The sequence below is a fragment of the Pavona decussata genome, unplaced genomic scaffold, assembly GCF_977016875.1.
Source record: "Pavona decussata unplaced genomic scaffold, jaPavDecu1.1 SCAFFOLD_58, whole genome shotgun sequence".
NCBI classification, from domain to species: domain Eukaryota; kingdom Metazoa; phylum Cnidaria; class Anthozoa; order Scleractinia; family Agariciidae; genus Pavona; species Pavona decussata.
In genome coordinates, this window is record NW_028145480.1 from 1505905 (window position 1) to 1528643 (window position 22739).

The 22739-nt window shown below is 39.1% G+C and overlaps 1 protein-coding gene across 2 annotated transcripts in view; it reads left to right on the forward strand.

Moving 5' to 3' along the window:
* The window catches only part of LOC146479560 (nucleoprotein TPR-like), a 56084-nt gene that overhangs the window by 17584 nt on the left and 15761 nt on the right, over window positions 1–22739 (forward strand). For both annotated transcript variants that reach the window (XM_085110392.1, XM_085110393.1), the window contains exons 20-44: window positions 201–285; window positions 378–443; window positions 842–999; window positions 1945–2023; window positions 3956–4099; window positions 5328–5366; window positions 5954–6088; window positions 6621–6761; window positions 7074–7184; window positions 7663–7747; window positions 8334–8432; window positions 9102–9196; window positions 9805–10092; window positions 10654–10728; window positions 11850–12038; window positions 13241–13368; window positions 13552–13837; window positions 14994–15098; window positions 15770–15976; window positions 16416–16568; window positions 17925–18173; window positions 18508–18583; window positions 19455–19710; window positions 20971–21125; window positions 22061–22403. In XM_085110392.1, the coding sequence (XP_084966518.1) occupies window positions 201–285; window positions 378–443; window positions 842–999; window positions 1945–2023; window positions 3956–4099; window positions 5328–5366; window positions 5954–6088; window positions 6621–6761; window positions 7074–7184; window positions 7663–7747; window positions 8334–8432; window positions 9102–9196; window positions 9805–10092; window positions 10654–10728; window positions 11850–12038; window positions 13241–13368; window positions 13552–13837; window positions 14994–15098; window positions 15770–15976; window positions 16416–16568; window positions 17925–18173; window positions 18508–18583; window positions 19455–19710; window positions 20971–21125; window positions 22061–22403 (3747 nt within the window). The remainder of the gene's footprint in view (window positions 1–200; window positions 286–377; window positions 444–841; window positions 1000–1944; window positions 2024–3955; window positions 4100–5327; window positions 5367–5953; window positions 6089–6620; window positions 6762–7073; window positions 7185–7662; window positions 7748–8333; window positions 8433–9101; window positions 9197–9804; window positions 10093–10653; window positions 10729–11849; window positions 12039–13240; window positions 13369–13551; window positions 13838–14993; window positions 15099–15769; window positions 15977–16415; window positions 16569–17924; window positions 18174–18507; window positions 18584–19454; window positions 19711–20970; window positions 21126–22060; window positions 22404–22739) is intronic.

Below are 22739 nucleotides of genomic sequence, written 5' to 3' on the forward strand. Positions count from 1 at the left end.
TGCGTGGTAACCCCCAATTTCCTTTCTGGATTCCAATAACCCTTGCTAAGATCTGCTTACCCTGCATAGTGATAAACTGCGTAAAAAATACTTCTGTATTAGGAAGTAAATCAGTTTGTTAAATTGATAATAATAATTATATTTATTTATCGTAATGATGTGCGTAAGCTTTTATCATGATTTGTTTTCAATCTTGACAGAGTGGAAAGTATGCAGAAGCAGTTAGACAGTTCATTAAAGGAAGTAGAAGGTCTGAAAGAAGCAAGAGAAAGACAAACGCAAATGGTTAGTGCTACAATGATATACTGCAGCCTTTGTTGAAGTGCCGGTTAAGTTATTGCGTGAATCGTGTTACACCTTTTCCCCCTTTTTTGCAGGTTGAGGCAGTTATTAGGCAACGTGACATGTATCGTGTCCTGTTAGCCAATACTGGACAAACTCCGGTAAGAAATATTAGGACATTTTCCTTATGGCTTGATTTGACTACTAGTTACAGAATCCTTCAGTTTTATTATTTTCATGTTTTCTTTCAAGGTAATTAGAGCTAATTGTTATTTATGTACTACTGGGATTACAAAAATGTAAATTTGAAAAAGGAAAATAAAATGCATTCTGGTAGTTGTGGTCTAATGACATAATAATGTCAATAATGGCAAATGTGTAGTCGCGTAATTGGTATAGCAATAAAACTATTCCATTTGTTATTAGCGTGAGATTAGAAAGTAAGGGATACTAGGTCCCCGTGAGAACCAGTTAACCTAAGATGACTTTCTGTATGATCTTTATTATATATAGCATGTACTATTTACAGTATTTATTGTTGTCAATTTTCTGTTTCCAGATTCCTACATCTGGCGTGGATTTGTCTCTGCTTACCTCAACTCCACTGCTGCACACTCCAGACAAGACAGGAGCTGAACTGGAGGAAACTAAAGTAGCGCTGAAAGAACTGCAACGGCACTTTGAAAGTTACAAAGCAGAGAGGGCTCAAGCTGAAGAGTAAGCTTAAGTGTGGATAGATCAAATTGAGGAGACAAAGCCAAGTTAATAAAAAGATTTATGTAGCATAAACATCCAGATGTGGGCCCTGGAAGTGTATTCATTCAACTTTGGGACATTTTAAGAGCTTCCTTCTTCTTTGAGAGCCCATGTTAGTCTATAGTACATAATTATAGAAAAAGGCAGACCTCTCAAGGAACCAATTGAATAAGAATGCTGCTTCAGATCAGCACTGTATAACAAAAGTGTGCCTACAAATTATGGTGATTTGAATGAAATTTAAAATCACCACACAATAATAAGGAGTAAATATCTAGGCGGCTTTATTTAACTAAGCTAATGCCCTCCGGGAGGGGAGGGAGGGAAACAAAATTACAGCAGTAGATTATCGCGTGTTTGCTTGCTTGCTAAACTAATGAGAACTAAGGCTGTACAGATCAACACGCGATAATCCTTCCCGCACTCTACATTGTTTTGTCATTTCCTACGACAAGCAGGCCCTGGATTTTAAATTGCAATAAACATACTGTTTATCTTTAACGTAAACTAACAGAGCTTAGAATATCTACAGTGTAAGTGTCATCAGAATCCTTTGGGATTTTTTTTTGTCTGAGACACCTGCGCCAAAACGAAATTTGATAAAATTAATTGTGATGTGATTCTATCCTTGTAATGCTACGCTTTATCCCCACACTACATGTAGTTGTTTGGTTTTGTTCTGTAGAATCTTGTTACCCACCTTTTATCCAAGTCAGTTGTCCGTTAAATAGCATTTGTCAATATGTGCTTAGCTGTAAGGGAAATTTATATATTTTGGAGTGACATTGCCCATTTAACATGCGAGGGCTGTTCAGCAGATCATTTTACAGTTTACCAGGGTCTTTTAATATTAAAATTTTTCCTCCCATAATATGACTGTCATCCATTCTCATTTTTGATTTTCAGGAAATTGAATGAAAAGCAAGAGAAATTGCAAACTGAAAACATTGAGTTAAATGGCAGTAATGCCAGGTTAAAGTCGCAGGTAAGCCACTGGTCAGGGTATTTTTAATACCTGTATAACTCCTTGCAAAATGTTGTTGAGGTAGGGGGACAACTCTGTCATATCAATACAAATGAAGGGCTGCATGCATAACCATCTTGTGCAAATTAATTTGCTGCCTTTTGTATATTTTACTTTAGTGTGCTCATGGCCTTACCTAGGATTTTTTGTCTGTGGGGGCAAACTCCGCACAGCCCTCACAGGGGTCTACCGTGTGCAGACAGGGTTTCTAGTTGGACATTAATTTTGTTTTCACTCCTACACAGAAAGTTGCCTCTACAAAGTTAAGAGAAAAAACACACACGCTTTTCGTTGTAAATTGTCATGACTTTTTATGGAGTTAACGTCTGGTTTAGCTTGAAGCAAATATTGTCTCTCATTTCAAAACACAGTCGATGCTCTGCTGTAAACAAAGGGAGAAAATCACTGTGCCTCCACAATTCAAACGCACTATATCAGTGGAGCAAAGCATTTGCAAAAACACAGTCATTATTTAAATACAATTCAAGCCTTTTCAGTATTACTGTGACACGTTGCAAAGCTCTATAACACGCGACAACGATTACTAGAGAACCAAAAAACCAAATAGCCGTGCCAAGAAACACAACTCCTTGTGACAAACACTAATAGCCGGGCCGGCATTGCAACAATTACAGAATGAAGCTCATCGCATGATACAAGCAATGATTAATTTCTGTACTAACATTACACAAATCTCAAAAAGAAAGGCAGTTAAAACTATCAAGCACTTAAAAGAGCCAAGCCAAACTCAGCTGAAATGCTTTGTGTGGCATAAAAACACCGTCGTGGAACACATGGAATGAGAGGCCATATTCAAAACGAAGAGAATTTACCTATGTCACTGCATGATATTAAATAAAGGAAAATACGGGGAGATGTAAAGAATCAACCATAAGAGGACACAGAAAAAATCTGAGCCCCAGATGTGATTCGAACCCACGACCCTCCGTGTTCTAGATCGGATGCTCTAACCTCTGAGCTACTGAGGACTCGTTGGCGAGCAAGGGTCATTTTTGTGGGTAGAACACGGAAGAGAATTCAAAAGAGGAAACTCAAAAATCATTAGGCGCATATGAGCTGTCGGATGATGAGCATATGATGGTTAAATCCAAACCCGCTACAAATACTTGCAAGCAGCACAGGATTTTTAAACCAATTTATCTCTGAAAAGAAAAACATACTTGTATAAGCTAGATTTAAAAAGGCTCAAACACGCGCCAGAAAGTGGCGTATGCTTGTCAGTCTTTATTTACACACCAAATTCTAAACCATACGCAGCCCAAACTGACAAAATCATTATTTTCATAAGAAAACCGGTACTGGCTTTTGCCTCAAAAGATTTTCCAAAATAATTATTTGAAATTCACATTGAAGGAATATTTTTTCAGTCAATTAGTCGACTTTCTTGTGATCAGTGTGATGTTAGAAACAAATTGAGTTTTCCTGGCGGAGGCAGCTGCCCCCTCTGCCCCCGCGCTATGTACGGCCCTGGTGCTTTGAAACTTGGCAAGGTCAACAATATTTAGGTGACTTACATGTAGGTGATCTTTCGGAAGATTTTAAATAATAATCTGAGGTTTTTCAAACAGACTCTAAAAAGTAAGTGTACATGTACTTACATTGTATCCCCATCCCAAGGCCTATGCAGTGGATTATTGGCTGCAATATTGTATTCAGGAGTCAATATCTTGAGATGTTTGTTGCTCAGAAAAGCTATATAGCTATATCAATTTGGCAGAAAATGTTGTAATGCTTCTCCAATAGCAAAGCAACGTTTTAAACTCCGTTGATTATCAGTCAATATAGATTCTGTTCTGTCAACAACGTTCTGGCATTCATTTAATTCATACGTATTGCTTTGTTAAAAAATAAAAACTTATTGTCTTGTTGTAGCTGGAGTTTGCTGAGGAGCAATATGCAATGCTGAAGACAAACTCAGAGGCCTTTAAGAGGGAAGCCTCTGCTGCCTCTGAAAAGTCTCGCAACTTGCAAGTAGCAAACAGCAAGATACAAGGAACTCTTGACAGCACATCACAGGTTATTGTCAAATAAACTCTCCTTTCTTTGAGCCATAAAGTATATTACAAGTTGGAGATCTTAGTTCTGAGAGTTGCTGTTCATCACAATTTTATGTGGATGGGAATCATTGAAGTCCAATGGTTAGGACACGGCCAACATATATTTTATTCTGATGGCTGCCAAAATTCTTATGTGACTCATATTAAGTAAAGTACGTTTTTCCAGCTACAGTGTAGACACTGACACAGTTCAAAATTTTTTATCTGAAAACCAAGAGCTTTGTCCGAGCTCATGGCATAAAAAAGGGACATAGAGCTCGGTGAATACATTCTGTGAGTCATTCATTGAAAGCTGGGTGTTTAATTGGATGTTCATTTAAAACAATCATGCAAACCAAAAAGTACACGTACAAGTGTAAGTGAGGACCTGACGGGGCAATTCCTTTCTAAATTCCTGCAGGTTGTTTATTTCAGTCAACTTTTCAACAGGGATGTAAATTTGAGTCATGTACAGATGCAGCAACATAGTTAATTGAGGGACTGGTGAGGAAACCTTGCCATGAAAACAATGGTGCTGCAATTTTTGTTGGAAGGGCCGCGAACCTGCAGAATCCTTTTTTTTTTAACGTTCACACCACAGTTGAATATCTTAACAAAAACGTTTTCAGTTGCTCCAACACATTCCAAATTCTATTTTTGTCTGTGCAAGGTCAAGCCCAAAAAGACAAACAAAAACACAACAAAGAAGTTTGTCAGGTTTCATCACCATTGCCTTTAATTAACTATGATCCTAGTAAACAATAAATGTACATGTTAAATTTAAAGGTTTTTATTTCCAAGTTTTGAATTTCTGTGCTGTCCAGGTTGCCTTGTAACCTCATAACTTTAAAAAGTTGCAGATGTGTAACAGCAGCAAGGTGGTTGGTAGCATCCAAGCCTCTGCTGCTCACGCAGTTTGATAGCTACAATCCTGCCCAAAACTTTCGGGACATTTGGCCTTTTTTTTTTACTTAAAAGACATGAAAATTATTTTTTCCCCTCCCTCCCTAAACAATGTTGAGAGTCAGGAGTCAGACATGGCTCGAAAATCCTGTACATTTTATCAACTTCAAGATTCTCAGATTTTTTTTGGGACCTTAAACTGTCGGTAGTTGTGTAATTTCACAACAAAACGTCAAGTGTCCCAAAACCAATTGGCCAGCGTTATAGGTTACTCTGAGCCTTATAAAGTTTGTTGTTGTTATCAGGAACTGACAAACGTTAAAGAAAAATGTAACAAGCTTGAGGTAAGTTTCACTGGGTGATAAGGTTGGTTTCAACAGATACATGTACGTGTAGCTGCCTAATTCGAGGCTAATGTAGGATAGTTGTAAGTTGCAATCTGCTTTTCTTGTGACAATTAGTTTATTTTACATATACGTAGAAATCAGTAGCTGATTTCCATGCTCGGACCATGAATGGACAATGTGGCGTTGAAAAAGCAATCTCAGTGGCATTCAGTGCTAACTAGAGATGACAATGACAATGACTTTATTAGTCACTCCATTCAAATGGTTTTCCGTAACCATCACAATCAACGCAATAGATGTAAAAAGCAATAATAATGCAATAAAATTATAAATCTAGGAATCTCTCCAAAACATGACTCAGTGCTTTGGAGAGTGACAACTGGTTGAAATGAGCCTTTTTTTAATTCTACTGAAGTAGGGCGGTCCAGTTGATCATGAAATTAATTTATTTTGTTCTGTGTTGCAATTCTATTACAAAGCGGTGGATTTCACCCAGGGCACAGGATTTCTATACAACCCCCCTTCTACTCCACCTTCATACAGTATTTGATATTATTGTTTTGCTTTGTTGTTTCAAATTTCAGGTAATGTGTGAAAACTTGAAAGCTGAGAAAGCACTCATGAAGGAGTCAGAGGTTCGCCTGATGCAGGAAAATAAGAGCTTGTTGGAACATCAGAAATCACAGAATGCCCTTGTCACAAATCTACAGACCTTACAGGTAAATTATTATTGGAATAGCGTTAAGTTACTGACTAAGCAGACAGGAAAATAAATGGATAAGGGGGTTACTTCTAAAGAAACTGTGGTGCTGTGTCAGTGGGAAGTAGAGACGAATGTTTGGTTTATCAACAGAGTTGATAACTAAAGGTAAATAAGCCACTGCAAAGAGATTCGAGTGCTGAAGTTTCGAGCGTTAGTCCTTCGTCACAGCTAATCCAATGGATTCCACTTTGATAAAGGGCTAACACCCGAACCTCTTTACGATGGCCAATTTACCTTTAGTTATCAAGTAAAAATAAATGGGTGGACAACCACCAGGAATGGACAGGCACGACCTTTGCTAGAACCAAAGGTCTCAGCTGCTAACGGATGAGCAGTATGAAAAAAGCTGGCATGAGCCGCATGAATGGTGCTGCCGCCACCATTCATTTTGGGAAAGATTGTTTGACACGTTTGAACAGTGGTCACCCATTTACTTAGGGTAGCTTTAATTTAAGTGTTAAATTAACTCTTTCCTTTGTGTCTTTTAGAATAATTTAGAAAGATCTGAGTTTGAGGCAAGAACAAGACTCGGTGCTCAAGTTGAGACTTTACAGCGAGAGGTTAACCTTCTAAAGAAGAAACTGGAATCTGAGGAAAAACATCATAAGAGTGTAATCAGTACATGGGAGGTGAGGAATGGAGAATGGAGAATGTTTCTGTGAAGTGGCTTGATGTAATATATCAAGCATGAGGAAGAGAGTTTCATCTGCTTTCTAAATAGTGAGAAGTGGGGTGTAAACTGAGCATCGTCTTTTCAACAAATCGGATAAAACACTCTTTTGGGCGATTAACGCACATGTAGCTTCACAAACCATTGGAGAAAGTGGAGAAATTCGAAGCAAAAGTTCATCAAATTTTATGATAATTAAGATCTCTTTGTTTTTCTTATGAATTATTAATGCAGGTTACTTACTAAACATTGCTCCCCTGTATTTGTTTAGAACCGTGTTCAAGAACTACAGTCACAACTGAATGTTGAGATCAAGACTCATCAACAGGCCAGAGAGCAGCTATTAACATCAACCAGGGATGTTGATGCTGTACAGCTCAGAGTAAGTTGGAGGGACTTGACTTGTTTGAGTCGTAATTAACCCTTTGGCTTCTCAAAGTACATGCTTCGGTTTATTATAATTATACTTTGTTTCCTGTTATGTACCCTGGGTACTTATATCAAATATCAATTTGACTTTGCAATATTAGGTTAAAATCGCAGATGACATAAAACCAATTTCATAAGAAGGTTAAACAATTTAAGGGTGAACAAAGAAAGGTTTTTACATAAAGTTAAACCGATAAACTGGCTTGGGAAAACTTCATGTATATTGCGTTCAGCCTTCTCTTTCCCGAAGCACAAGTTTTTTCTGATTTCTTATTTCTTGTCATTACAAAAGTCTTAGTGGTTATGATAGTTCTTGTTTCATCAAGGAGATACTTATTTGAGAGGGCCCCAACTGAGCATTTTGTTGCTGTACTTCAAGAACACTTTTTTTATAGCCAGGGCCGGCATTAATTTTTGTTTCTTCACTGCAGTGTGCACAAGCTGAGGCCCAGCTTCAGGCGGCTGAGAAACGTCTAGCTGATATTTTGGACAAAGAATCAGGCATCCTTCAAGAAGGTAAATATGTTTTATGAGATAATGTGATGGTCAAAATAGTCAAGTATGCAATTCACTACGTGTTAGAATGTTCGTTAAACAATTTCCAAGAAACTTGGCATTGAACCAGACCAGTTGGTTTGTTTTAGACGATGAATTTGGCCCATCGGTGGCTGTTAAATTGAAAACCCTGTCATTAGCTAGGGGAAGGATCTAGTTGATATCTAGAGGAAGTTTCTTCTCTGATGAGGTGTTTAATTTCGTAGGACCGTTTAGAGATGGTACATGCCTAAAAAAGATACAGCTTAGGGGAACTTGCTCGTCTGTTAAGGCGCAGAGACACTTTTGAATGAAAGGTCAGGTCTTCTCGGGGAAGTATCTTCGTCGGAGTGTTGTGAGTTAGACAAGGCGCCTGCTTCAAAAACATCTCAATAAGGGAACGTGGGAATCAAATTTTATTAACTGAGCTATCTGCTCGTGCTAGGTAGAGTAGCTACTACGGAAAGGAGACGTTGTTTTGCTTCGAAAATTTGTCTTTTTATGAGAGGTAGGGTGGGCTTGTATCTTGTTAGACGTTTCTGTAACATCCTTAACCTTTCTATCACAGCTGATCAAGACAGAATCAGAAAGGAGTTGACTGAACAGTACACAGTCAAGATTCAAGACTATGAGCTGAAATTGATCAATGCAGAAGCCAAAATCAAAGGTAATACGTTATTAACCTTTCAATAAACATTCAGTGCAATTAATATGGCATTGGTTGTCAAGTATTTTTTACACTGAGACATCAATTTTGTACTTTTAGATAAATTGTTAAAGGCAGTGGTGTCCAAAAGATTAAAATCCAATTACCTTTGTGTAAAAAGAAATGGAATGAACTTATATTCTCTATGCCATCATATAGTACATATGTGTGTACCCAAGGATTCTCCGATATTTCTCATCTTTCTATCACAGCTTGCCTATACACTGTAGTTTACAAAGGCAAGAGTGCCAAACTGATTATAAAGACAATAGGCTGCTTTCAAAATGTTAAAATTTAGCTATGTTAGGGAGGCCAGCCGGGAGGAGGCCTTTTAATAGTTTACTTATCAAGGCCTTAAGATGCATTTTCTGTATCAAAAACGTTTCGATGAGTAACTTCAACCAATTCTCCACATAAACCTTTTCCCGCCGAAAACTTCAAAAATGCAAATGACTACTAAACTGAAAACATGTTGCAAACTTAACATATGAGTATAGAAAAGAAACAAGAAAGAATTGTTTCATTTTGGTTCTTATAACAAGACCATTGTCATACGTAACATAACAAACAATGCGCTAAACTTGTATGACTTGTGTATTAAAATAGCTTGCCTTCTTTTGGCATGTATAGGTCTTGAAGATCAGTTACAACAGGCTAAGCAACATGCAGAACAGTTTAAATCAATATCAGAAGCTAATGAAACAGCGTTGGGTGATTTGAATAAGGTAAGGCAAAGTTAAGTCGTAGAAAATCCTCAGATAAAAGTGGTCATGGGCAGTCAAACCTCAAGTAGTCGAAGTACGAAAGAAAATAGGAATTAGCAATGACACCTAGAGCTGTCCTTGTTTCACTGTTTTTGTTGATTTAATTGGAGTTGAAAAAAAACTTAGAGGCTAGAGTGGCAGAAAAACATGTCCAGTTAGGGAGTTACTACTCAGGTGTTAAGTAAATATTTTAAAAGTTTAAACCATGAACATTCAAAGTGGTTGTAGCTGCGTAGAAAAGGTCTTAATTTATTATTAATCTTAAAGAGAGATTAGCAAAGACACGTGAATACGATAACGATAAACTTATACAATTTTCGATTTTTCGGTGGGCAAAATAGCACGATTAAATCTTATTGTTAATCTTGTTGTTATTATGTGATGAAATGTCACCGTGCTATTTCACAAACTTCTTCTGTGGGTTCACCTGCAGTGTAGCGAATTCAGGAGACCAAGGTTTCACTCCTTGCTGGTGAACCATATTTTCACATATTTTACGTTATATCTTGCTACAGACTTGTATGGTCTTGTTCAGGTTTAAATAATGCAGTCTTGCCTTTCCTACTTAGACAAGTGAAGAGTTCAAGAGAACCACAGAAAATAGACTTAAAGCTGCGGAGCAAGAGGTCACAAAATTCAAATCTCAGGTCTCCACTCTTCAAGCCCTCAACCAGGACCTGAATGCCACAAGAGCTAAGCTAGCGAGGGAAACAGAATCACAGACCAGGAGTTTGCGTGACATGCTGAGCAAGGTGCGAGTGGAATTGGATGAGGCACTGAAGAAAGCACAGACATCTGCTGCTTCTGAGATGACTGCTAAAGAGGAACTGAAGGAGCAGGCTTTCTTGGCTAAAGAGGTGGGCAGGATTGCTTTCAAATACTGTATTAGAAAGAGTTTTTGATGTGAGAAGTCAAACTAAACAGAGGGTCATAGAATACACAACACGATGGGGTATGTAAAATGTGGATAAACAATTTATTTCACAAGAGAAAGATGCTTACACTAACTTTAGCAAACTCTGTAGTTGCAAAATAGGGCTGAAAATAATATAAACACTTTAGTGCCTTGTGTTGTTGTTGCTGCTGTTGCACGTGTGGTGTAATGACTCTGGTGAATTTAGTTAGGTGTTCTGGCTGTAGTTTTCCCCTATGTGTACTTAATGGCACTGATGGGGTTTTGATTCTGGTTCAATGTCCTCACTTACTGAGCTGTTAAGCCAACTGGAGAGCTGGCCAATAGTCATGAGTTCAAATTATACTGGTTAATGCACATGGTGCTTGAGGAAAAGTGAACATGGTTGTTTAACCTCTCAAGTTCCAAAAGTCACTCTGAAGATCTTTCATTCGTAAAACGTGAAAGATTTTTGCATAGCACCCGTAGCACCTTCACATTGATGATGAACTTAAATATGTCCTAGGCTCAAGATAAGTATGAACGAGAACTGGTTCTTCATGCCAATGATGTGCAGGCATTGACTACCATCAAGGAAGAGGTGAGCTAAATTTTGTTTGTTTTTGTTAACAACCATTATAAGTAAGCTTACACAAGTGAGGATAAGGAAGAAGATGGCAAGTGGTTAAACTCTAAGCCAATTGAATTATTGGAGGGTAGGTGCCGTAAAGGTAGTAACAGAGGAGGGCAGCAATCTCCTCAGCAGTAAGGAGGTCACCATGGCAACCGAGCCACAGCTGACCTCTAGGGAACCTGTCAACACAACACTGAAAGGGAACTACCAGTGTGTGGAATTGATAATTACCCAAAAGTGTGGGAGGGAGGGAGGGAAAAGTAAGCAAGCAAGCTAGCAGAGCAAACTCCAGCAAAAGCACATGGCAACGCCCCTGCAGACCTCCCTGAACCCCCCCCCCCCCCCCCACCTGTTCCTGGGAAAATGGCAGCATTGGCTTGATTTTAGCTTTGCCTAAATTTCCTTTAGCCTCATTTAACAGTTCTATCTGGATAATTACTTAATTTCCTTTTGCACAGTACCTTAATCCCTTGTCATGTTCTTGTTGTAAACTATCAAAGGAATACAATTTAAGCTTCAAATAATGATGTCTAAAAGTGTATGGTAATAATCTTTCAAGGTGCCCATACCGGAAGATTTTGCTATCTCCTCTCATGAGCTGCCCTGAGCCAAGTTGTTTAAAGTATGATTAAGCTAATCCTCGGGGTTGTGTAAACTTGAATTCCAGTTCAATAACGAATCAAGAAGAAATCTCCCATAGGATGTTGGGACTTAAGTTTTCACTTACACTTAAATTTCTTTACTTTTAAGTTAAACTTAGCTTTGAAAAGCATTTTCACTGATTGAGATGTAAACCTACGTTTACTTGTGATCATGGATTAGTATTGATTGTCTTTTGAACTAAGGACTGGGGCCAATGCATTAATTCGTTATTAATTTATTATTTAGCACTGTATTGTAAATAGTATAAATATCACTTCACAAGTAGTATTTCTTAACTAGTGTGTTGTAATTTGTTTGTGCATTAAACAAATTAAAAAATATATGTATAAAAAAAATTAATTCGTATTGTTGAATTTCCATGGATAGTTTCCCCTTGAAAGTAATTCCACGTATACTAATTTAAAGTTCTGTTAACTTTCTTCAAGTTTCAAGAACAGAGCAGCAGATTCAAAGAGATAGAAGACCGTGCTTTGGCAGCCGAGCAAAAGTTGCAACAATACACAAGATCCTGGGAAGAACAGAAAAAGGCCAAAACTTCAGAGACGAAGAAATTAGAAGCACGTTGCGCAGATTTAGTCAATCAGAATTCCACATTGCACAGCCAGTTAGAAAAGGTTTGTTTATTTGCTTCTTTGTGTGGAATTTGGGCTGCTAATGTTGCCACATTGGACGATACACTTGTCTGGTAATTATTGCCATAGTGATACGTTCCCCAATACCGTTGTATGGATTTAAGCGTGACTAGTTGGCCTGGTAATGATACACCTACCGTGTAATCAGATTTTAGTAACAGACATGGCATGTTCTGTCATCAAATATTTCAATTTGAAAGAACTTGACAGCCAACTAGAACTGAGTTTGAATAAATGTGAAATTAAGAAATATCATGTTAAACTACGGATGAATGAAAAAATACACGAAAGACGTTTGCAGCTATAAGGACACTACTATGACCTACAGTAAACCGGTGCTAACAGCAAATGGCCCTTCAACAAGCACTGCTGAGAAGACAACTCTACGTATGCATCACAAGGTGCCCTATGAATGTGAAGATTGCTGTTCAGCGTTTTTCGCTTGAGACAGGCATAAAAAGCGGGTTGCCTCACCTAAGTACTAAAACAATTGTAGGGGTAAGGTCACTTCTGAAATCATGTATATTTTTAATCTATCATAAACATAAACTACTGAGTCGAGTTACGCACCATTTGTTGTTTTGAGCTTCTGAAGTTCATCCAATCCACACGATATTTCTATTCAAAATCCAAACTGAGGGCCGCCATTTTGAAGAACACGTAGTGGCCTGGCCGCTTCTTCGTGACGTCATTCCGTCTAACGAAATTAGCGCGAATCTCAAACGCAGCTAGTGACATAGCCTCCCACGCGAAATACGAGTCCCCTAAAAACGACTGCGTGGGAGGCTACTAGCGACAGTGATGTTGTTCTTTTTCTGCTGTAAATTTCTTTTTCGTTGTAAACTGAAAACGCGTTGTATTCGGCTCCAAACTGTTATAAAAGATCCAAAAGAGATAAAGGAAGGGGCGTAACGTTTCATAATTCGCCTGTAAAAACGGAAGCATAGAAAAGAAATGGCTTGACCAGCTATGCCGCGTTGACAGATTCGGGGTGCCGAAGAAACTTGAAAATGTTCATGTATACAGCAAACATTTTACCAAAGACATTGTATTGGTGGATTAAAAAAAACCCACACATTTCTGGAGTGACCTTCTCCTTTGATAACCAAATATTTTTAAATTCATGTTACAGTTAGTAATTCTTTCTTTTTTTTTTTTTCTTTTTTTTGTTTTTCTATTCTCAGTTGAGTGCCCAACTGGCAGCCAGTAAAGAGTCGTCAGTTAAATTTCCCCCACCCCCAAAAGAGGGTGTGGCAGCTGAAGGGGGTCCTGAAGAGAACAAAACTGTGGATGAACTGTGGGAAATCATCAGGTAAAAAGATACGTTTTGTTTGTTGTGCAAAATTTGTTAACTCGTGGGTGATCATGAAGTCATTGTTATTTTTTTGTTAACTGTGGTCCAAGAGGACATCCTCTTGTTGGAAAAAAATCAAATGAGATATCGCTTCATTCGTTGAACCAAAATAACATTGTTACATTGTTTCCTATTGTAAAGGTTTGTTCGCCGTGAAAAGGAAATTTCTGAGACAAAGTGTGAGCTGTCACAGTCAGAAAGCATCCGCTACCAGCAGCGCTGTGAGTACCTGGAGAGTCAGATAGAAGAGTTACAGAAAAACATCACAGAGCAAAGGACACAGTCAGAGGTTGACACTCAGACAGCGGCTCAGCATGCTGAGGTTATGGAGAAAGTACAGAAGCTAAATGAACTGATGGAGGCGAATAAAGTATTGACAAGTGAAAAGGATAATGCCGAGGAGACAGTCAGAGAGCTGGTGATGAAGGTAAGTGACGAGCATTTAGTTGTACAGGTCAGATGTGTTAAGTGTTTGTATTTTCTAAAATTTGCTGTTGGTTGTCGAAGTTCTTAAAACAAGAGATCCAGGGAATTCCTCTTTAACAACAGCGAACCCATTCGCAGAATAATATCTAGCCTGCGTAGCAGTCGTTTCCGTTTCCTTCAAGCCAGGCAAGCGCGCGAGGGCATTGGGCAAAAAGAAGCAAAAAAGTGGGAGCCCGCTCCAACTTATTTGCTCCTTTTTGCCCAATGCCCTCGCGCGCTTACCCCGCTTGGCTTAAAGGAAACGGAAACGACTGCTACGCAGGCTAAATAATATCTGCCATGCGTAGCTGGCAAAACTACATGAATCAGCCATGATCCCCATTCCTGGGAGCAGACACCAATCACACTTGGAACTAAGGAAGGGGGGAAGGGGAATTCAATCTTTTGCATAAATCCCTTGATAGCCCATACTGGCTGAAAAGGTCCACACCACAGCATATGTAATACATGCTACAAGGATGATGCTGAGAACTACTACGCAATGTGCACCAGGAGAGACTGCTGAACTGCTCCAAAGAATTCTGATGCTCTGTGTTTTTAACTCTATTAGATTACATTTAAATGGTTGGTAAATGCAGCCAAATTATTGGAGTTAGCAACAAAGAGTCCCAGTGGACGCAATGTGGTCAGGATGCATTGGTGCCAGAATTCTTTGTGCTCGCGGAAAACGATTGTGTTTCGTGTTGCAGACGTAGCGTCATTAGATTCTCCTGTCTCGTCCTTCCACCCCCGCTTTTTACTGTCTTACCAGCTTGACAGAAGCCCGTTCCCCTTTATGTGAGAGTTCATGGTTGAGTTTCCAGGATTTGCTTGCCACAGGAGTGGTCGGTCTCCAGTTAGAAGCTATATGCATGCCATCAAGTGGAAACTCCCAGGTTTCCTAGGAGGTCCGACCGCATTTTAATAATGTAGTAGTCGGCAACTGCAGTTAACAAAATCTTTAAGACGAAATGTTATTCTTAAGCAACAACACAATGTCTCATGTTCAAATTACTCAATAGTTTCCAAGAATTTGATCAGTTAATGTTTGACGGCTAGGTGTTATTTTCAACTTTGATGACGCAGTTATACTATAACATGATATATTTGGTTCTCAGATCCAGCAGTTGGAGGCTGACATGAGACCTCTTAAGGACAGCATCCAGTCACTAACAACTCAAAAAGATGCATTGTTAGCTGAGAAAACTGCGCTGAAAAATGAGGTACTCTCTAACGTTTGTCCAATTCTTAAGCCTCTGTTAATTGAAGGGCTTGGTGCAAGATGGGTGGTATGTGAATTCTTGGCCGTGAAACCAGACGTGCTCCAAATCATCTCTTCTTTAGTGTACTTCACCAACTCGTAAAGAGTGGAGATCATGAAAGCAGCTGACAAGAGCTAACCCAATACCTTTTCCTGAAAACCGAAGGTTCTGAAGCGAAGCAGTTTTAGCAGAAACAAAGGATATCAACTGCCGAAGTCAAACAAAAGAGCTAGTTGTTCAAATTTAGATCTTTAGTTTTAAAATTCGTTTGGCTTCAAAACGAGGTTTTTCGAGGTTAAATTTTTAAAATGAATTACGTTTCGAGTAGTAGTTTGATTACTCAAAACTCTTCAATGTTAAAGATGTTAACCTTAGATGATGAGAGATGGCAGTTTCAAAATTACTTAGTATCAAACCGTCAGTGCTCAAAACTGTATAAAGAACAACGTTTCTTATGATATGAAACCTTTATTCCATAATGGGGTATGGTTCGGAGAAATTTTTGTTTCAAAGCCAAATAGTGCGTGAACCTGTTTGCACCAAGCCCTTCAACTCTGGATTTTAAAGGAATGAGTTGTTGAACGTCCCTATGTAAATGAATCGGTTTCCCTAATTACCCCTTGCCCTTTTAGATTGTTCGTTGGACAGCAAAAACCAACCAGTTGTCAGAGCAGTACAAGAATGTTGATGCTGACGAGTACAAGAGGATGAAGGAGGAGAAGAAGCAGTTTCAGCAACAGATATCTAGCTTGAAGAGTGATAACCAGCGAGTGAGAACTCAAACAGAATCACTTAAGTCCGAGTTATCCAAAACACAAGGAGAGTTAGTAGGATTGAAGGTACAGTGCCGATCAAAACAATTTCTGCACTTCCTGTGAATTTGCTTCCGTCGAATTGCAGTTGTACGTTGCAGTTTGACCTAGGTTAAACCGCGTCCGAGAGCTTCGAAAACCCCGGCCGGTTTCCCCTCGGTTTTGTTCCGTCGACTTACGCCGCCGTAAGGGGAGGACACGGAAGAGTTTGAATAGGCTATTATTTGCTTTGTTTTCCCGTTCATTCAACAACAAAAGGCGACTTGTCAAAAGTTTGATGTGATAAAATTGGAGTAAAATTCTAAAAACATTGGAGTTGCAAATCCCAAATGCATTTCTAAGAGGAATTCTCTGTCACCCATCATCAAAACTGTTTGCAAATACAAGCCATCACTCATTGCTGTGTTGTTGTCATAATGTCTTTGTTGTCTTAATTTTCTGACCTCATCCTTTTTCCTGTTTTTAGGCAATGTCACAAAAATCAACTGATCAAGTCAGTAATCTAAAGGAAGAACACCAGAAAGCAATGGCTAAACTACAGGAGGAAGTGGAAACGCTGACGAGCTCAGTGGCTGCCAAGACAGAGGAAGTTACTGAGAAAAACAAAACCTTGCTGCAGGTTAGAATCAGCTTTGCCCCAATATATGGCGCGTTTTCAGGGTTAAAATTAATAACTAACTTTTCCCCATTTTCTTACCTGCGAAGTAAAATCTTAAATGTCACTCATTTCCCGTCTTTCAAATCGAACACCGTACATATAGATCCGTTTTGACTTACGAAACAATAAATGCCACTCATCCGGCATGTTTTGACTTTCCCTGTAATATTTTACCAAATATAATGTTGTCTTCCTGAGTTTAAAGAGAATAAAATTCATGTCACAACAAAACATCCTATATTTCCTGCAGAATAACAATTTTACTTCATGGTGAAAATTCTCTGGACCTTACAAACTGACAAACGCCTTTCTTGCTTCATTCCGATTTGCGAATGCGCTTGTTCTGACTTCTCACTTGTAACAGGCGTTCCTTGTCCGCGCAGGCCTGGACGCAAGAATATTAAAATACGTGACCTCCAGCTACTTTGGCGCCTACTTTCGTTTGACAACACTACTACCATCACCGCGAGGTTTTACTAAGTTCTGGCAAAATGTTTTGAGAAGCGGCTGATCGTCTGATACAGACTGCAGAACATTTAGGACGAGTAGCATCCAGGTCGTCTACGACTTCGAGAGGGCAAGCTCATTTTATGGTACCAGAGGCCACAACGCCATTACTCTCTTTATTCACTAAACCCTGATATAACAAAGATTTTGCTCATTTTCCCACCAATTGAAAGGAACCCCCATTTTAACGCACAAATTGTTCCAGTGCCTTGGTACTTCGTTAAATTGAGTTCCACTGTCAGAGTAAAGGGCAGGCAACAGGTTTACCATGCACTCAGACCCATGTCAGTCTGTGGGATCATAATGTGATCTAGCATTGAGCATGCTGCCTTTGTTTACTTCATCTTCAGTCTTCTCTTTACTCAGTCGGCTTGTTTTTCTTGTGTTCATAATAAAAGCGTAGGCGTTTTCTATGTGGCAGACAAATGACATCCAGTGTGTGAGAATCTTCATTCTCCTCAAGACAGGGATTGCCCTAAAAGTCCTAAAAGAAATGAGACTTGATAGGCAGTTTCTGAGTTACTGTGAACCTCATTATGAAAGCGAGGCTAAGTGCAAAGTTGTTATGAAAATTAGTTTTCATTCATATACAAAAATACTTAAAATACTGAAAAATTTTGCACTTAGCCTGGCTTTTATAACGAGGTTCACGTCAAGTTGGAAATGGCCTATTCCATACTTGATTATGTTCGGTATTCTAACTGCTTGCCTGCTGAAAACTGTATTATTAGTTTTACAAGAAGAATTTTGTTGTTTGTTGATCTGAGGAATTAAGAAGCCTGAGTTACAAGAGAGTGTGTATGATTGCAGGTTAAGAGAATAGCCCGCCGTTACAAGACCCAGGTTGACGAACAGAGCAAGGAAATGGAGGAGCTTAAGAAGAAAGTTAATGATTCTGGGCAACCTTCAGGAAAAGGAACGGAAGCAGGGACAACAGCTCAGCCTGCAGAAAATGTGGAGGTAGCAGCATACGAAACCAAGATCAAAGAGCTAACAGAACAGATTAAGAACTCTGAGGAAGAGGTGAAGAAACTAAAGGAGTTGGATGAACAGAACAAGGTGAGATCACAACTTAGGATTTTTTAAGTGGAGACCTGTTGTGGTAGGGGGTAAAGGGACTTTAACTAGTACAGGTGTTGGCGAAAATGATTGTAATGTGGCATTTGTCAGAAGGTGGATGCACAATACGAATGTGCTCTCCAGTGGTCTATCCTAGATTAGCAAATGCTATTTGGGGTCCAGTGTTATTGTAATATTTAACTACAGAGATTGTAAAAAAGTTGAAATGAAGTTGAAAAAGGTGGTTGTGTTATTTGTACATTGGTGTTTACAGGCGTTTATTCCTGCTCTCATTCATGTGCTCCCATTTTAATTCCTTTCTTTTCTTCTGCAGAATTCCCTAAAAGAAAAGGAGGACAAGAATAAGAAAGTGTTGATACAAGCGAGAGAAAAGTTACAACAGCTTACAGGTATACTAACAGTGAAGTGAAAAGACTGCCAATTTCATGCCAAGGTTTCAAGTAATCTACTGGCAAATTTTTTCTGGTTTGTGAATGGAATTGGCACTTGCTTTTAAGCCTCAAAATCGTGTCTTTGGACAAACGAGAAATCTTTTCTTAATGTAAACGTGCCTCTGAAAGTCACTAAATTAAAAGTAAGAAACTACTCAGCAGTGATCTTTTATATAACAACAATTAACTGAATGTAAAGTCTACAAAAAATAGCGCAATCCTCACAGAGTATCAGCCAGTGCTGTCATGAATTGCGCATGCTCCAAATGTTGTGCCAACATTCCAGAGTGCTTCAGTAGAGAAGCATGTTTGTCTTTGTACACTGAACTCAAGTTTTTTCCTTTGCAGCGTTTTTGATCATCCTTCCCACGTAAACCTTACCCCCTTTCCGTTTTGTTGACCGTTTGTTTACTGTAACAGGCCCCTAGCCTAGTTACTGGGATTTGGGATTTGCTAGCCATGGGAGTAGTACTCTATCTAGTGACTGGCTGACAGTGGAGGCCTCGTCCTCCATAAGACATTTTTGCACTCGTTTAGTGCTGTAGATAAGCATTCCGTGTTTTATTCTATGGTAATGTATCCGTATAATGTATGTGTGTATTTTGTTGTAAGTATTGTAAGTAATATACATGTGTACTGTGCTTGATTAAATAATAATAATGATGATGATGATGATGATGATCAGATGATGATGATAATAACAATAATAAATCTTATGTTGAGGGCTGCACAGGCCTAAAAAGTGCTTCGCAAATGTGTTAATGCACCTCAGAGAAACCTGTTCAATTTAATTTTAACTGGTTTGCTTGCACTGTTTTTTTTTATTTAGCCACCAAAGACAGACTCAATACAGAAAACGAAGACCTCAAGAAGAAACACAAATCTCTTAGCGATGAAAAAGAGAGCTTAAGCCAACAGCTGAGCGAGCTTGAGATGAGGCTGAAGGTGTTGAACTCACAGTATGAGGGTAAGATAACGAGACTGGAGAAAGAGGTACAAGCTGCTAAGGAAGAGAAAGAAAAGACAGAGAGAGCTGCCGAGGATGGGAAGAAACAATCAGAGGAGAACCAACAGAAGATGAAACTGTAAGCTTGTTAACCTCATCTGGGTTCGAGACTTACCTCACTAACCCAGTGGGTAGTAACTGGTCTGATTTGCTAGGCAAAACACACTTTTCATTCACATGTGGCGCGACGGAGAGCAGATTCTGCCATTTGTCACTTTCGTAACAGGAAAACTCGAAAAAGTGAATCTTTTGTTTCCTTTTCAGCTGTTTCAGTTAAAGCGCTCATTGAAGTCTATGAAATCCGCCAACAGTCTTTGTTTTTACTAGTTTCTCTGATCATGTGTGTTTGACTTTGCAGTGCTTCACAATTTTTACTACCCAAAACGGCTAGTGTAAAAGTAAACCTTCCTGGCTCAAACTGAATTTGTACTAGTCTGTGGTTAGTTGGCTACCGTTAGTCTCGAGCTCTGCTCATCGGATATTAAAATGCAATGAATGATCATGTGCGAGAGCTAATAGGAAGATCGTGTCACACCTGACCCTTTGGACATCACTGAATCTAGAGGTGCACATGATGTATGTCGTTTATGGACCAAGGTTTTAGCCAGAAGGGAATGGAAGCGTCCTTCCGACACCCACTTTTTGAAAAAAAATTCATTCAGAATTCGCGTAATCGTTTTAAAAATAATGCATTTCATACGCCCAATGTTCAATTTTTGCCTAAATTCCTGTTCAATTTCTGATGTAAACCTACTACATGACTTAGCTTTCCTCGCGTTGCCCTGTATCTCTGTGGCTACCGCAACCAACCACTGAACGTACATAAAATCTTAGGTTCAATTTCTGCCACACACTCCCAAGTTTCTCCTAGTTGACCTTCTCTTTTGAACTGTATTTATTTAATTGTAACACACTGCAACAAACATTGTTGTAGGTTTTCTTTATTGTGTTTGCCTTTGGCCAGGCACACAGAGCAGGAGATTTAATTCGATCTGATAACAATCAGGAACATTCACATTGAGTTAACCAGCCATTGACAAAATAAACAAGCACAAATTGCAGTGCCTCTCTCATGTCTGAAATCTGCAAGGTGTTGAGGATTCCGTCTCAAGACATCTCCCATACAGTGATTTTATTTACAGAGTAAAAAATATGTGTATTGTTACGGTTCTCGATAGTTTTTATTGTTACTGTTTTTGCCATTGTTTTAAACTTTGTAAGATTAACAAAAAAACAAAAAAAACTTCTTTTGCTTATTTTTATCAGTAGATGTTTAAGCTTTGTGTTACATTTTTTTTCTTTATTCCTTTTTGTTTATTTTGTCTTGATTTATGTTCAGTGAGGTGGACAAACTTCAACAGAAGCTCCAACAGTATCAGTCCTTGATCCAAAAACAGCAACTGAAGATCAAGTCCCTTACAACCGCCGCCGCAAACTCCACCTCAAGAGCTTCTCCGGGCGAGGCTTCTGGAGCTGAGACGTCTGCAACACAAGGTTGGTTGTCTGTCGAGATAAGTAAAGAAATGCCAGGTACTGTAACGGTGACGAAGCTTTTGCCGTATTTTGGTGATAACTGTTCAAAAATTTGACAAAGACATGACCTTTTCTCTGACATGAAATTGTTCTTAGAGCACGGGAAGGTAACTTTTACGTGACAAGTTTGTTGTTGTTGTTGTTGTTGGTTTTTTTTTTTTTTTTTTTCAATCAAGTGTATACCACAAACTCACAGGATGACCAGCTCCCAGTTGGCTTGCTAGCTCAGTTGGTAGAGCACTGCGCCGGCATCTCAGAGGTCATGGGTTCGAATCTTCTATTTGATCTTTCATCCGCAGTTTCATATATTTACATTCATTTATTCATCCTACTCGGGTATATTACGAACTCACAATATAACCAGTTCCCAGTTGGCTTGATAGCTCAGTTGATAGAGCACTGCACCGGCATCGCAGAGGTCATGGCCTGAATTTCGTAGGTGTTTACGTTGCGTACTTACCTGCGATGGCCTCTCATTCATTGATTCGTGTAAATTGTTTTAACTGATCACAGATGGAATCAAATGAAACATTTAAATCAATCAACTTGGCATTCCATACATTTAACATATTCATTAAGTGGTCTATCAAACACAAGGAAGAGTGTTTTATCCGATTTTCCAAAGAGAAGAGAAGTAGGTTGGATAAACGAGGCGCAGCCGAGTTTTTTTTTTTAACCGACTTCGAGGTGTTTGGAAATAGGATTCATGAAACACTCTTCTGAGTGTTTGATATAGCTTCTCAAACCATTACTAATCCTTCGAGAAATTCAAAGCAAAAGTTAACCTAATTTTTTGAGAATTAAGGTCATATTGTTTTCTCTTCATGAGTTATTAAGGAGTTGGGAGTTTTATGTACTAACCTTGCCTCTAAAAACTTTTTTATTTTTACTTTCAGAGGTTCCATCAAGCATCAGTGCCACATCTGCACCACCGGTGTCTCTAGTACCACCAACAGCGACAATAAAACCCACCACCACCCCCACCCCCATAAAACGAGCAGGCCCCAAGGCGAGCATCAGACCCATAGCAGTAGCACCAACACAGAGCACCCCTACCCCCACAGCAACTGTTTTACCTACGGTCACCTCCACCCCCTCGGAAGCTGCCAGTGTGGCTGGGGTTATAAGGGGAACAGGGACTGTTATTTCAATAGCCAGCAGTGTGTCCACTTCAGTACCGACTACAGTGTCTGTCCGTCCAATCACAAGCACCGAGGAAGAGCTCCAACAGCCTCCCGAGTGAGTAATTCAGATAGACCGTTACAGTCAATCTATATCACGCTTGACTAATATTTTTAAAATTTGAACGGAGTTTTGAAATTTAAATGTCAGTTAGCGAACGTCGTCAGCGAGATTTCAGAGTTCCCGTAGAAATTTCCCTACTTTATTGACACTATAAAGCTATGAATTTTTCTTTACATTACAGCATTAAATATTTCAAAAATAACACTTGTTTGCCAAGTATTTTTCAGTTAATTCGTCTTTTCGGAAAGATTTCCTTTCAAATGCCGGGCATTACAAAGAGGAATTCGAATGTTTATTTCATTCTCGGAAATAGTGGTCATGCGTGACGAA